At 42.1% G+C, this 13967-nt stretch overlaps 1 protein-coding gene across 1 annotated transcript in view; it reads left to right on the top strand.

The window, feature by feature from the left end:
* Positions 1–1823: 1823 nt before the first annotated feature.
* Positions 1824–13967, top strand: part of tbcd (tubulin folding cofactor D) — a 345114-nt gene continuing 332970 nt past the window's right edge. Inside the window, exons 1-3 of the mRNA XM_038777737.1 lie at positions 1824–2339; positions 12277–12327; positions 13838–13935. Coding sequence (XP_038633665.1) covers positions 2141–2339; positions 12277–12327; positions 13838–13935 — 348 coding nt within the window. The 5' untranslated portion in view covers positions 1824–2140. The remainder of the gene's footprint in view (positions 2340–12276; positions 12328–13837; positions 13936–13967) is intronic.

The following is a 13967-nucleotide window of genomic DNA, read 5'->3' as shown; positions in this document are numbered from 1 at the left end:
GAGGTTGCACATTCGATCCCGGCTCTCGGTCACTGTCCGTGTGGAGTTTGCACATTCTCCCCGTGTTTGCGTGGGTCTCCCCCCAACAACCCAAAGATGTGCAGGCTCGGTGGATTGGCCACACTAAATTGCCCCTTAATTGGAAAAAATGAATTGGGTACTCTAAATTTAAAAAAGTAAAAACAAAAGTTAATAAGTAAAGAGTTAGTTTTATGACTAAAACTCACCCAGGCAGAGATACAGAAACAATTAACAAAAAGTTTAAATGTACAAATATGTACAACTACACACTAAAAGTGTGGACAAGTAACTAGTAAAATCAGAAAAAAAATCATGGAATATCCAAAGTCATTTTCCACAGTAGCTTCTGGTACTTGGATTTTCTCACTGGAGTCTGGAGTCATGTCTGGGATTCTCTTTCCTCTTGGGGACAGTGATGTTCATTCAGAATTCTAAGTAATTTTCAATCTCTCAAATATTCAGCAATGAGGTCCTCTGCGGGTTTTGAAAATCACAAATTGCTCAGTTTTGACGAGAGAAGTTTCAGAAGAGAGGAGATAAGGCTGTTACCCTTTCTAGCCTTCCGACAGGGTATCATTCACTGTTCGTTCAAATCCAGTATATTTTATGCCCAAGAGTGGGTCATGTGACCTATCTCTGCAAGCTGTGTCTTCACAATGGAGCAAATGCAAATTATTTTTTTCCAATTATGGTGCAATTTAGCATAGCCAATCCACCTACCCTGCACATCTTTGGGTTGTGAGGAGTGAGACCCACTCAGTCACTGGGAGAATGTGCAAACTCCACAAAGACAATGACCCTGGGGGTGGGATTGAACGCAGGTCCTCAGCGCCATGAGGCAGCAGTGCTAACCACTGTATCACTGTAGCAAATGCAACACAGCAGCTACAGTACGCTAATGTCCTTTGCTTAGAAAAATGTTCTTTTCAAAAAGTTATATGCATGTCTAGCTTAGGACATCATAAAGTAATATATCTTTAGCTGATCAAATTGTAAATTAATGTCATATATTTCATATAATACATCGTCATAATTTCATAATGCAATAGTTCCCATCCCCAAGTACTTCTTGTTTTCAGCCAATCATCCATTTTTTCTTTAAATCTACTTCCTCCCTCCCTCACTTGGAGGTCATGTGGCACAGAGCTGGTAGTGTCCCTGCCTCTGAATGCAGAAACAAAAATCTGGATTTGAGTCCCATCCCAAGACTAGATGGACAAGGAAATATATTCGTAACGGGGCCAAGCATTTGGCCAATGGCAGGTGGTAAAAGTGGGAGAAATTCCTGGTCAGCCATCTAATGGAAAGAAAATTGGAACCTCTCCCATCACTATCCACAGTGCTCTCTTTCTTCTGAAACTTCATCAAACCTGAGCAGTTCATGATTTGCAAATCCCACCAGATGACCCTATTACTGCCAATTTGAGAATTCCAAATCGACACATGCACGTGAAAAGTGCACCTCACAGAATTGTTACAGCACAGAAGGTGGCACTCGGCCCATGGTGCCTGCACCTAACGGCCAGATACAGAGTGTAATTTCCCTCGCACGTTTCCTGTAACCCTGCACCATTGTTCCTTTTTGGAAAATCTCTGCAGGTCTGGCAGCATCTGCTGGGAGAGAAAAGACCTAACGTTTCGAGCGTTAGCTCTTTTCTCTCCTTACAGATGCTGCCAGACGTGCTGAGATTTTCCAGCATTTTCTCTTTGGTTTCAGATTCCAGCATCCGCAGTCATCTGCTTTGATCCAGTGTTCCTATTGATCCAAAATTCCCCTTCGATTGTCGGGGGGGGGGGGGGGACCTTGCCTCCTGCTCCTTCCTGCAACGCATTTCAAATTTTAACCACTGGTTGAGTTTTAAAAAAGATCCCCTCATGTCGCTCTTGGCCGTTATCTCAAATCCGTGCCCCGTGGTCCTCAATGCGCAATGATTTGGGCTCCCTGAGCGGACTATAACCGGCACAGATTGAGTCAGCATTGAGCTGGGATCAGCGGCTGTTTCTGAAACGCGCTCCGCTCTTTCTGTCGCAGTCTGGGCTCCGTCGGAGGGGGTGAAGGGTTAGACTCAGCGCGTTGTTGCCAGGCAGCCGGCTCAGGGTGGATTCAGTGCCCCCGACGATGGCTTTCAGCGAGAGCCGGTCCGAAACGGCCGAGGTGGAGCAGGATGAAGGGGCGGGCGGGGAGCCCGATCTCATCGCCAAAGCCAACTCGCTGCAGGCCTTCAATGAGAGTGAGGAGGCCCGGGTCCTGCTGCTGGGCCTGGGCGCGGCGGCCAGCGAGGCGGCTCACACCGAGATGGTCAGCCAGAAATTCACCGGTAAGAGCGGTAACTGGGGCGCGGGGATCGCTCTCTCTCTCCACACGCGGCCTCTATCCAGGCAGCACCACCACAGCCCCAGCTTTGGCAGTTTCTAAAAAATTGACTTGCCATCTTCACCCTGTCTTAAGTTCATCCAAAATTGCTATCCGTATCCTTATTCCTGCAAAGCCCCATTCACACATCACCCCTGTGCTAGCTGATTTACATTGGTTCCTGGTCCAAGACGACCTTGATTTTGATACGATCTTCCTTGAATTTAAATCCCTCCACTGCCTCATACCCTCTCTAGCTCCGTAGTTTCTCTTCTATAATCCTCTGAGATATCTGTACTCCTGCAATTCTGGCCTCTTGCATGCCTCCAAGGTACAGCTCGGTACCATACCACATATTTCCTGTGTCTTGTGTTGATTTATAGAATAGTCTACTGGTCAGCTGCAACGCTATTTCATCCAGAATAAACCTCAATAATTATACTAATAGATACTGTTCTAGCTGGTGACACTGGCATGCAGTTTGCTGACTAGTGGTGTGACTCGAAGCACAAAAAACCTGTCTACACTCAATGCCTACATTTTCAGTAACATGGATCAAAATAATGGAAACAAAAGAAAACCAATAATATTTTGGGTAAAACAAACCAAAATACTGGCAATTACACATTGTCAGTTCGCATGTCAAAGAGAAAGAAGTTAATGTTTCTGGCATTAATGTTCAACTGAAGTGACAGAAGTAGTTATGAAGTGAGCCCTTTAGTGTGGTATAAATGGGGTCTCCTGACCAGAATGTTTACGATGAAGGAATTTATTAACTTTTATTTATTTTAAAAGCTAACTCACCTGCTATATTGTACACAGTTTTGGCCCCCTTATTTGAGGAAAGATGTAGTGGCATTTGAGGCAGTTCAGAAGAGGTTCACTGGATTGATTCCAGAGATGAGGAGTTTGTCGTCTGAGGAGAGATTGAACAGTTTAGGCCTATACTCTCAAGAGTTTAGAAGAATGAGGGGAGATCTAATTGAGGTATACGGGATGCTAAAAGGTTTGGATAAAGTAGACGTGGAGCTGATGCTTCCTCTTGTGGGGTCTAAAATGAGAGGTCATAATCTTAGAATAAGAGGTAGCAAATTTAAAACAGATTTGCGGAAACACTACTCCAAAGGGTTGTGACTCTGTGGAATCTGCTACTCCAGCAGTGGTTGCAGGGACAGTGAGTAAATTGAAAGGAGTAGTTATGCAGATTTTTAATTGGTACTGGGTTAAAGAGTTATGGAGAAAGGGCAGGATGGTGGAGTTGAGGCCAGGATGGGACCAGCCATGATCACATTGAGAGTGTTAGGCTCGGGAGGCTAAATTGCCTACTAATGCTCCAAGGTCATGTATTCTAGGGAGGAGATGCTCTGGCTGATTTCGCTCATGGTCTGTGACATTGTCAGTAGCAGATGAGGAACATATCGCCATGATAGAAAGGCAGAGTAGACTTGATGGGCTGAATGGCCTAATTCTACTACTATATCTTATGAATTTATGTGTATTTACAGCATTTTGTTTTGTTTTCAGATTCTCAGTTTAACTGTTTAAATTCAGTCTCTGAGATTATGTATGATTAGATAGAATATACAGCACAAAAACAGTCTTTGTGCTCAACCAATTCATGGTGACATATGTGCTCCAGTCGAGCCTCCTTCAATCCTTCCTCGTCTAACACTCAGCATACACTCTATTTCCTTCATGATCTGCATTTGCACTATTTTCGCTTTGGCTTCGCAACCAGCCAGCTATCCATTCCGCTTCTTGGCCCCTGACTCCTCATGCTATGACCTTATTCATTCGGCCATTATGTGGTATCTTCCCCAAGGTTTTGGAAACCTAGATATATTACATCTACAACATTACCATTATCTCTTCAATGAATTCTGTCAGTTGGTCAGGCAAGACGAACTGTTTAAAAAAAAAAAAAAAAAAAATGGCAGATGTAAGAAGGTTTTAAGCAAGTATGAGATAGGGAAAGTGCGAAAAGAACAAAGGAATGGTCGGATTGGGTGGAAGAGAGGAAAGGTTACATGACAAATGAGATGCAAGGTGAAAGGAGATCGAAAGGAACAAGTAATGAAACAAAAGATGGGCCTGGAGGAAGTTTAAATAGCAATAGCAGTATTACTACCAAAAGCTGCCTTCTGAAAAATTGGGGGCAGAGATTATGATTGGAAGTGTTTGAACTGATCGTTCAGTCCGGTAGGCTGTAAATTGAGCCTTGAATTATCTTTAACATCTATTCATATGGATTGTATTTCTGCCTTACTGATGGCTGTGTATCGCTTTACTTCTGTATAGACAGTGCAACTCCTTTTTAGTAACCTCTCCTCTTTCTTTAATTTTAATCAGCATTTTACACTCTTGTTCTTTAACTCTTATTTAAATCCATTGCCATTTATGATCTGCCGTAGCTTGTTCCATGTTCTCCTTGCTTGTTTTCTTTATATTTCGGCTCATTTCATTTATTTTAGATTCCTCTAATATTAGGAAATAGGAAATATTACTGGTTTACATAATATAAGACACCAGAAAAAAACATTTCCGAGAATCGCAGAATTGTTTCAACATAGATGGAGGCCATTTAGCTCATTAGTGCAGGGATTCCGTCGCTGCCACATGAAACCAGCAACTAAGAAAAGTCAGAAAATACCATGATAAATTATGCATATGTATCAAGATTTAATTTTTTTCTTTACTGCCTTTTATAGATTAGTGGAGGGTGTTATTGGCTCCACATTCTTGATGTTTGGTGACACTTCCAGATGGGCAATAGTTGTTTATGACTGGATTTTGCAATCTTTCTGAAACAAAATCAATGCTTTGGTACTGGCTTCATATCCCAGAGGAATTAGTGTGTTCTGGGTTGATGGACTCTCAAAATACTTTGCATCCAAACAGAAGTGGTAGTAAACATGACATTAGCATTAGATTACATTGTACAGCTTTAAATGTTATCTGCAATGTAAAAATAAAGGAATGGTTTTGCAGTTCTGGCACAATCACAAAAAATGACTTTGATAGCAGCTCATGAGAATCCAGTTTATAAATCATTTTGCCTACTTACAAACATTTGTTCTGATGACAACTGCTAAATATCATTGAAGTAGTTTTCCTGGTTGGGACTGTTTCATGACTCCAACATTCCATAAATGGCAACAGCTTACATCCTGCTTACCTGAGACAGTAAATGACTCACCCCAAATCCTACTTACTTGCCACTTTTGCTGTCTTTCCTACACTTGTCACAAACTAACAGTGACATGGTGAGCATTATGTCAGCAGTATGTTGGGCAGATGACATCAGACAAGCTGACATCCCACAGCTACTTTGCCCAAAATGGTGGACTTGGGGATACAGGGTGAGGAGTTCTAAGATTTGAAAAGAAAATGTATAGATCTTTCTTCAGTAACAGTTCTGAATTATGGATGGAACTTGCCAATTCATCAGAATCAACTGGTAGTTACAAGTGATTGCTGCTTTAAAATTGGAGAGTAAATTGGTCTAATAGGTACCCTGTTTCCACTCAAAACCTGGACACTTAAACATTTACATAATTTTATCTGCCCAAAAATTGTCTCTTCTTTTCAACACAGACACTAGATATTTCCAGGAGTTTCTGTATTACTTTATGATTTCTATGTATCTGTTCTGTTGTTACTCTTCTATTTGTGCTTTTAACCACTTCCTGCAAATTTGGCTCCTGTTAACATCATTGGTCACAAAATACTTGTCGTCAAAAGCTGTCAGGTACACTGTCGCTGAATGCACCATAATTTATCTATCTTGTGTGTATAAGGCTGTTTTGATCTCATTATGCCTGCCCTGCCACAGAAGCTGTTACTTGTATGTAACATGAGGATGAATGTGCATTGTTGGTCAAAGAGAGTTTGGGGAATAGGCACGTGTCATGAATGGGCCAGCCACACTTTTGATAATATACTTGTAGATAAGAATTTAAAACTTTCAAACTGAATATCACTAAATGAGGGAATGTCTTGCCACATTTAAATACACTTATCTATTTGCTGGTCTCTGATGAGGAACTTGCAGCTTAGTGTTTGATTTAAGGATGTTTGCCTGCAAACCTAATGTCGGATCTTTATTACAATGATTAGGAGTGCAATTTGTATGCTAAACATTTTTGGTGATTTAATGTTGCCAGCAACTAACATCAATAAAACAAATCATTTGGACATGTGACACACAAACTGTAGCCAGCAATGTTTGTTTTTTAATTAGGCCACAGAACAGTGAGAAATATTTAGATATTCAAATGATGTGACGCATTGGAACACCTTATGATCAGGTCTCTTCAAATGCCTTGAACTGCATGAAATAAACAAAAATGAAATAAACTCTTGCTTTCATATGTGCTTTGCATTTCGAGCATTGGTTAGAAGTGAAAATAAACCAACAGCTTTACTCAAATCTCTTACAGTCAAGACATCAATTTTGTAATTGCTTGACTTTGTTCATCCAATCAATTGCCCAGATTTTCTGATCAGAATCGGAACTCCCATTTCCCACCCAGATCAGAAAATGCACAATTACCTTCCCCTGATTTTTTTTTTGGGCCAATCTTCTGATGTAGGATCTTGCAGAACCTGACCCAGTGCAACTAACCGAGCAGAGAGCAATGGAGAGAGTCCAGTCCGCACAGAAGCCACACTCCCTTTTTACAGCATTAAATGCCATTATCCAATAAGTAAAATGTTTACGTACTCCAAAGCTTCTTTGAAAAACTGAGAGAAGAAAAGTGTGTAAGGAGGTAGGGTGGATAAGATAAGTGGGTTTGAGGGTGTGTGTGGGGCGAGTTAAGTAAGTGGGTAAGAGGGTGGAGTGGATAAGGTGGGTGAGCTGGCTGAGGTGTTTCAGGCTGTCGCGGGGTGGTTGGGTTGGGAAGTCATTGGCAGGGTAGTAGGGGCTTATGGGGAATTATATTGTGGAGGGAAGGGATTTTTGGATTTTACTGACTGACATTTTCTGACTGACTACTCGGGTAGGCAAGTTGGAAATGTCCGAAGTCTCCGACTCTAACTCAATTCGAGACATTTTGGGAGGGTGACCAGGGAGCAGAGGAATTGCCCATTGGAAGTTCAAACTTCTGTACAATTCCCACAGAGCCCTCGGGTTCAGCCATCCAACGGGTCTTGTACCACATCTGGGAGGATGCATCTGATCCCCAGCTATCCAGAGACTAAGAACATCCTGGCCAGTAATTCTTTAATCAGATCCTCTGAAATTGATTGTAATGAAAGCTTGAGCAAGTATTGCTAAGCTTTTGAATGATTTCCAGTTTAAAAATAATTTTACTAAGCTTGTTGATCAATGATTTCTTGTATTTTCTTTAAAGTTTTAACATAGTTTTGTTTTAACCTGTACTTCTCACATGAACTATTGTCCTAGTACAGCTTCTGTCAATCTGATGGCCTCCTTTCCAGAAATTCCATCAATATTGTTCCCTGTTCAAGATTCAAGCTCGACTGGAGCTTATTCTGAAGCTAATGTTACAATACAGTACTGAGTGAATGCTACAGTGTTGAATGGAGGTCCTGTTTTTTGGGCAAGAACTAAACTGCGACAGACTCTGTATGAATACATGACCCGTGGCACTATTTTTAAAAAAGCTTTGAATTCTTCCAGTGCCGTTGCCAATATTCCTCCATCAATCAAGACTTCAAACAATCGGTTAACAAGCCATTCTCTCTTTTGAAAAATTCATTTACGGGATGTGGGTGTCGCTGGTTAGGCCAGCATTTATTGTCTATCTTTAGTTGCCCTTTGCAAGGTGGTGGTGAGTTGCCTACTTGAACTGTTATAGTCACTGAGGTGAAGTTACACCCACTGTGCTGTTACGGAGGGACTTCCAGGGTTTTGCCCCAGCAACAGTGAAGGAACAGCGATATATTTCCAAGTCAGGGTAGTGTGTGACTTGGAGGGGAACCTCCAGGTGGTAGAGTCCCCAGTTATCTGCTGCTCTTGTCCTTCTAGATCAGTGGTTCTCAATTGGGGTCCACATGGACCCTGGGGGTCCATGTAACATTACTGGGGGTCCACACAAAAAAATACCGAATTAGGGGTCCACGGTGATATTTTAGTGGTCCATAGAGCAATTCTACTTCAGAACAATTGTTATTACTGAGAATTAAATTTTTACAGTAATTTATGCCATATAAAAATACTAAAAGTAGAAATATTCATGTAGCTATGAATTTTTTATGGCAATCAAGTAGAAGAAAAAAACTTTACATTTGACAGTGTCGTAAATTTAAAGTTACCTAGAACAAACGGAGGTGAAAATCACCCATCGTTTCTCCTTGACAAGTTTAATGAATGATTTATAACAGTAATCACTAGAAACTGTGTATATTTGATATGAATTGGTTATTTTTAGAGTAATTTAATTCAATTTAGTCAGTAAAAAGTTTTTTTCATTACTTTTCATATTAGAATAAGTTTGGCAACGTACGAAAATACCGCTAATCCGTTTCCAACCCTCACGGTAAGGTAGATGGACTTTAGTCATCGGACAAAATATAAGGATTAGTTTACCACGCATATAAGAAGCTTTTTTTTCTGTGGACTGGCTATGGGGGTCCACAAAAAAAAATTAAGAGGAAAAGGGGTCCATGGGTTAAAAAAGGTTGAGAACTCCTGTTCTAGATGGTAGTGGTTGTGGGTTGGAAGGTGCTGTCTAAGGAACCTTGGCACTTTACTGCAGTGCATCTTGTAGATGGTACACACGGCTGCCACTGTTCATCAGTGGTGGAGGGTTTGAATGTTTGTGGAAGGGGTGCCAATCTAGCAGTCTGCTTTATCCTGGATGGTGTCAGCTTTGTGAGTGTTGTTGGAGCTGCACTAATCTAGGCAAGTGGAGAATATTCCATTACTTTCCTGACTTGTGCCTTGAAAATGGTGGACAGGCTGGGGGGGGGGGGTTCAGGAGGTGAGTTACTCTCAATGTTCCTAGCCTTTGACCTGCCCTGGTAGACACAATATTAATGTGGTTAGTCCAGTTCAGTTTATGACCAGTGGTAAGCCCCAGGATGTTGATTGTGGAGGATTCAGCGATGCTAATGCCATTGAATGTCAAGAGGCGGTGGTTAGATCTTCTCGTGTAGGAGATGGCCATTGCCTGGCACTTTTGTGGCGCAAATGTAACTTGCCACTTGGCCACTTGTCAGCCCAAAGCTGAATATTGTCCAGGTCTTGCTGCATTTGGACATGGAATGCTTCATTATTAGAGGAGTTGCGAATGTCCCCACTTTTGACCTTTATGATGGACGGGAGTCATTGATGAAGCAGCTGAAGATCGTTGGGCCTAGGACACGACCCTGAGGAACTCCTGCAATGATGTCTTAGAGCTGAGATGATTGACCTCCAACCACCACAACCATTTTCCTTTGTGCCAGGTACAACTCCCAAGCTTCCCCCCGATTCCCATTGACTCTAGTTTAGCTGGGCTCCTTGATGACATACTCAATCAAATGTTGCCTTGATGTCAAGGGCAGTCACTCTCGCCTCACTTCTGGCATTCAGCTCTTTTGTCCATTTTTGAACCAAGGCTGTAATGATGTCAGGAGCTGAGTGAGCCTGGCAGAACCCAAACTGAGCTTCCCCAAACAGGCTATTGCTGAGTTATGTGCCACTTGATTGACTCCTTCCATCACTTTGCTGATGATGAAAGTTGCTTATTGTCACGAGTAGGCTTCAATGAAGTTACTGTGAAAAGCCCCTAGTCGCCACATTCCGGCGCCTGTCCGGGGAGGCTGGTGATGGAGAGTAGACTGATAGGACAGTAATTGTCTGGGTTGCATTTGTTCTGTTTCTTATGTACAGGACACACCTGAGCAATTTTTCACATTGCTGGGTAGATGCCAGTGTTATAGCTGTACTATAGCTTATCTAGGGGTGTGGCAAGTTCTGGAGGACAAGTCTTCAGTACTATTGCTGGGGCCTATAGCCTTTTCAGTATCCAGTGCCTTCAGCTATTTCTTCATTTCATGTGGAGTGAATCACATTGGCTGAAGACTGACATCTGGGATGCTGGAGACATCCGGAGGAGCGAGATGGATCATCCAACTGGCACTTCTGGCTAAAGATTGTTGCGAATGCCTGGCCTTGTCTTTTGCACATGTGCTGGGCTCCTCCATCATTGAGGATGGGAATATTTGTGGAGCCGCCTCCTCCAGTGAGTTGCTTAATTATCCACCACTATTCATGGCTGAATGTGGCAGGACTCCGGACCATAGATCTGATGTGTTCATTGTGGAATTGCTCAGCTCTGTCTATTACTTGCTGCTTGTGCTGTTTGGCACACAAGTAGCCCTGTATTGTAGCTTCACCAGGTTGCCACCTCATTTTTCGGTATGCCTGAAGTTGCTCCTGGCATTCTCTCCTGCACTCTTCATTGAAACAGGGTTAATCTCTTGGCTTGGTGGTAATGGTAGAGTGGGTGATATGCTGGGCCATGAGGTTGCAGATTGTGGTTGAATACAATTCTGCCGCTGCTGATGGCCCACTGCGGCTCACGGATGCCCAGTGAAAACCCACCAAGACTGGTGGAATTTAAATTCAATTGATAAATCCTTGAACTGAAAGCTAGTCTCATTAATGGGGATCAATATTGCAATCATTGATTGTTGTAAAACAAAAATGTTTGATTCACTAATGTAATTCTTGCCTGGTCTGGTCGACATTTCGCTTCAGACCCATGGCCTTACCTGCCCTCTGAAATGGCCTAGCAAACTACTCCGTTCAAGGGCAATTAGGGTCGGGCATCATGCTGGCCGTACCAATGATGCCTACATGCCATGAAAGAAAAAAAAAAATGCAATCTTTTTTTCAGACTTGGTTTAGCAAGCTAGATGGTGGACAGTTTTTCATCCTTTGAAATGAACTGGTTGGTGTTCCATCCAGTAAATTAATAATTTCAATTGGCACACATCTATGAAAGAAAGACTTGCATTTTTCGAATAACATCTGTTCCAACCCCAGGATGTCCCAAAGCACTCTGGAGCCAAAAAAGAAATTATGAAGTGTGCTGCAGTCATATAGTCAAGGCAGTTATCCTCCCAATTCTTCTATACGGCTTAGAAACTTGAACTACATACAGATGCCACCTCAAGGCCCTGGAGAGGTGCCAATAAGGCTGTCTGAGACTGATTCTTCACATTAGTTGGGAGGGGAGGCGTGACATCAGTGTCCTTGAAGGAGCCAAAAGCACCATGATCATCCAAAAACAACTCCATTGGGCCCGTCATGTATTTAGGATGTCAAACCAAATCATCTTTGCCTTGCTTAAGAAAGGCTCCAAAACAATAGGAGGATAAAGGAAATGCTTCAAAGGCTTACGTCAAGAAATGCAACATCGATGTCAACGCCTGGGAGATCCTTGCTCAGGAAAGACCTACTTGGAACCTCTTTATTGAAGGAACACAATTCTTCAAGGACGCCCAATGCCATAGGAGGCCCGGGAAAGGAGCCTGAGATAGGAATACCAGTGATCTCGAGTCCAGGGATTGATCCCACTTCCTGGAAACACCTGTCAAGTGTGCGGTTGGCAATGTGGCTCTGTAATCAGGCTTGTCAGTCAAACAGGAACCCACAGAACCCATGACCAGTGACATGGAGTTCCTTAGGCGAACAGTCATACTTATTAGTGAGTGATCACCAAATCAGTCATGTTGGAAGCACGGCAATCCATATGTGCACAGCAAGGTGACGATAACCAGACAATCTTGCACCTCTGAAGCTCACAATCACACCTGGGAGGAGGTTCTGCAAGGCCAGCATGATAACTATTTGTGAAAAACATGTTTTCTTACCATGATATTGATATCTGGATGCTGCATTACCAAACCTATTTTGCCCACTAATTGATTTTCTTTCCTTGTTCTAGTCATAATGGATAAATACCAGGAACAACCTCATCTGCTGGACCCACATCTGGGTAAGATTATATTTGTTTGAAAGGGCTACGTTCAATTGTTTGTGTATAAGGTACATGTAATAGTTTCCAGCATAAACAGAAAACTTTGGATTTGTTGTATGTACTGGCAGAGGTCCAATTAAATTAATGGCTTTTTTTTTCTGTGCTTCAAATTTATATGATTCTACGTTGTCACAATGACAGGAAAAAACACAAGTACTGGATGTACAATTATTTTGAGCTGAATGACTCCAGAGACATGTTTTGGAATCTGAAAAACAGTGATCAAAATAGTAGCTTTAACTTGTTTTCAACTTAGAATCTTATAGCTCAGAAGGAGAACCATTTGACCCGTTGTGCCTGCAAAGTGTCTCTACATGGAGCACGCCGGAGCGTGGGGGGCAGCAGGATAGGCCCCGGTGGATGTGGTTGTGGGGGGAGCCATTCAAACACTTCCACATGTTCTAACTATCATCTCCTCCTATTAAGCGTTCTTATCCTATGGTACCATCACTTTGGAAGACTTTATTTGTAAAAAGAACAAGTTTTGCTGTTTGAAAACCAGCTTTAAGGCTGCTCTTTCAGTCAGTGAAAAGCCTTGTTGATGAAAGTTGACAACACCATATCATAGATACAACCAGATTGATATTCAATGTGAAAATTGCACAGCCTCATCAATGGTGCCTGGAGGATTAGCTTCAATCAACTTTAATTTATTCCCAACTAAAAGTTGATCTGGGCAGAAAATTACATAATTTGATTTTTAGTTCTCAGTTATATTGATGTTGCTTTTCTGCCATGAATATTAACTTGTCTTCGTAATAGTAGGGGTGGCACGATGGTACAGTAGGTAGCACTGCTGTATCACAGCACCAGAGACCAGGGTTTGATTCCAACCACGGGTGACTGTGTGGAGTTTGCACTTTCTCCCCATGTATGCGAGGGTTTCCTTCTGGTGCTCCGGTTTCCTCCCGCAGTGCACAGATGTGCAGGTTAGGTGGATTGACTATGCTAAATTGCCCCAAGGTGGGGTTGAGGGGCTAGGGTTGTGGATTGGGCCCAAATAGGGTCCTCTTTCAGAGGGTCGTGCAGTCGCACAGATCTCTGAGTACCCGAATAGCCTCCTTCTGCACTGTAGGGATTCTATGATCTTTAAGTGCCTTTCAATTTAAAGTAAGGCACATTAAGGATCACTCATGATGCATTACAATTTTTTTAAATGGGTAAAACTGTTATTTGCTGATGTGAATATATTTGGAGAATGGTAACTGATTTGAAATGATTGTCTGCAGAATCAAAAGGTAGCATTCTGAATGTCACAGGAGGCATTTTGAACACTGATATAATGTTACTATTTATCTTTATTGCTGAGTTGCTTAGAAGTCTCAACGTAAATTGACAAATTTAGTTCTTTTGAATGTCAACCCTTTATGTCTCAGGAAAGTTCAGTTTAGCAGGAACCTGTTTTATGGTAATATGCTGCCTTTGTGATGGATAAGTTTACAATTTTATTTTCTAACTCTGCTTCTAGAATGGATGCTGAACATTCTGCTGGACATTGTGCGCAATGAGCATTCTCCCTCATCTCTTGTACATCTTGCATTCAAATTCCTTTATCTCATCTCAAAGGTACTCTGAAATTCACTTTAAGGTATATGAAG

The sequence above is a fragment of the Scyliorhinus canicula genome, chromosome 18, assembly GCF_902713615.1.
Source record: "Scyliorhinus canicula chromosome 18, sScyCan1.1, whole genome shotgun sequence".
Classification (NCBI taxonomy): Eukaryota; Metazoa; Chordata; class Chondrichthyes; order Carcharhiniformes; family Scyliorhinidae; genus Scyliorhinus; species Scyliorhinus canicula.
The sequence above is the reverse complement of the archived record's forward strand: the minus strand, read 5'-3'. Positions and strand labels throughout refer to the sequence as shown.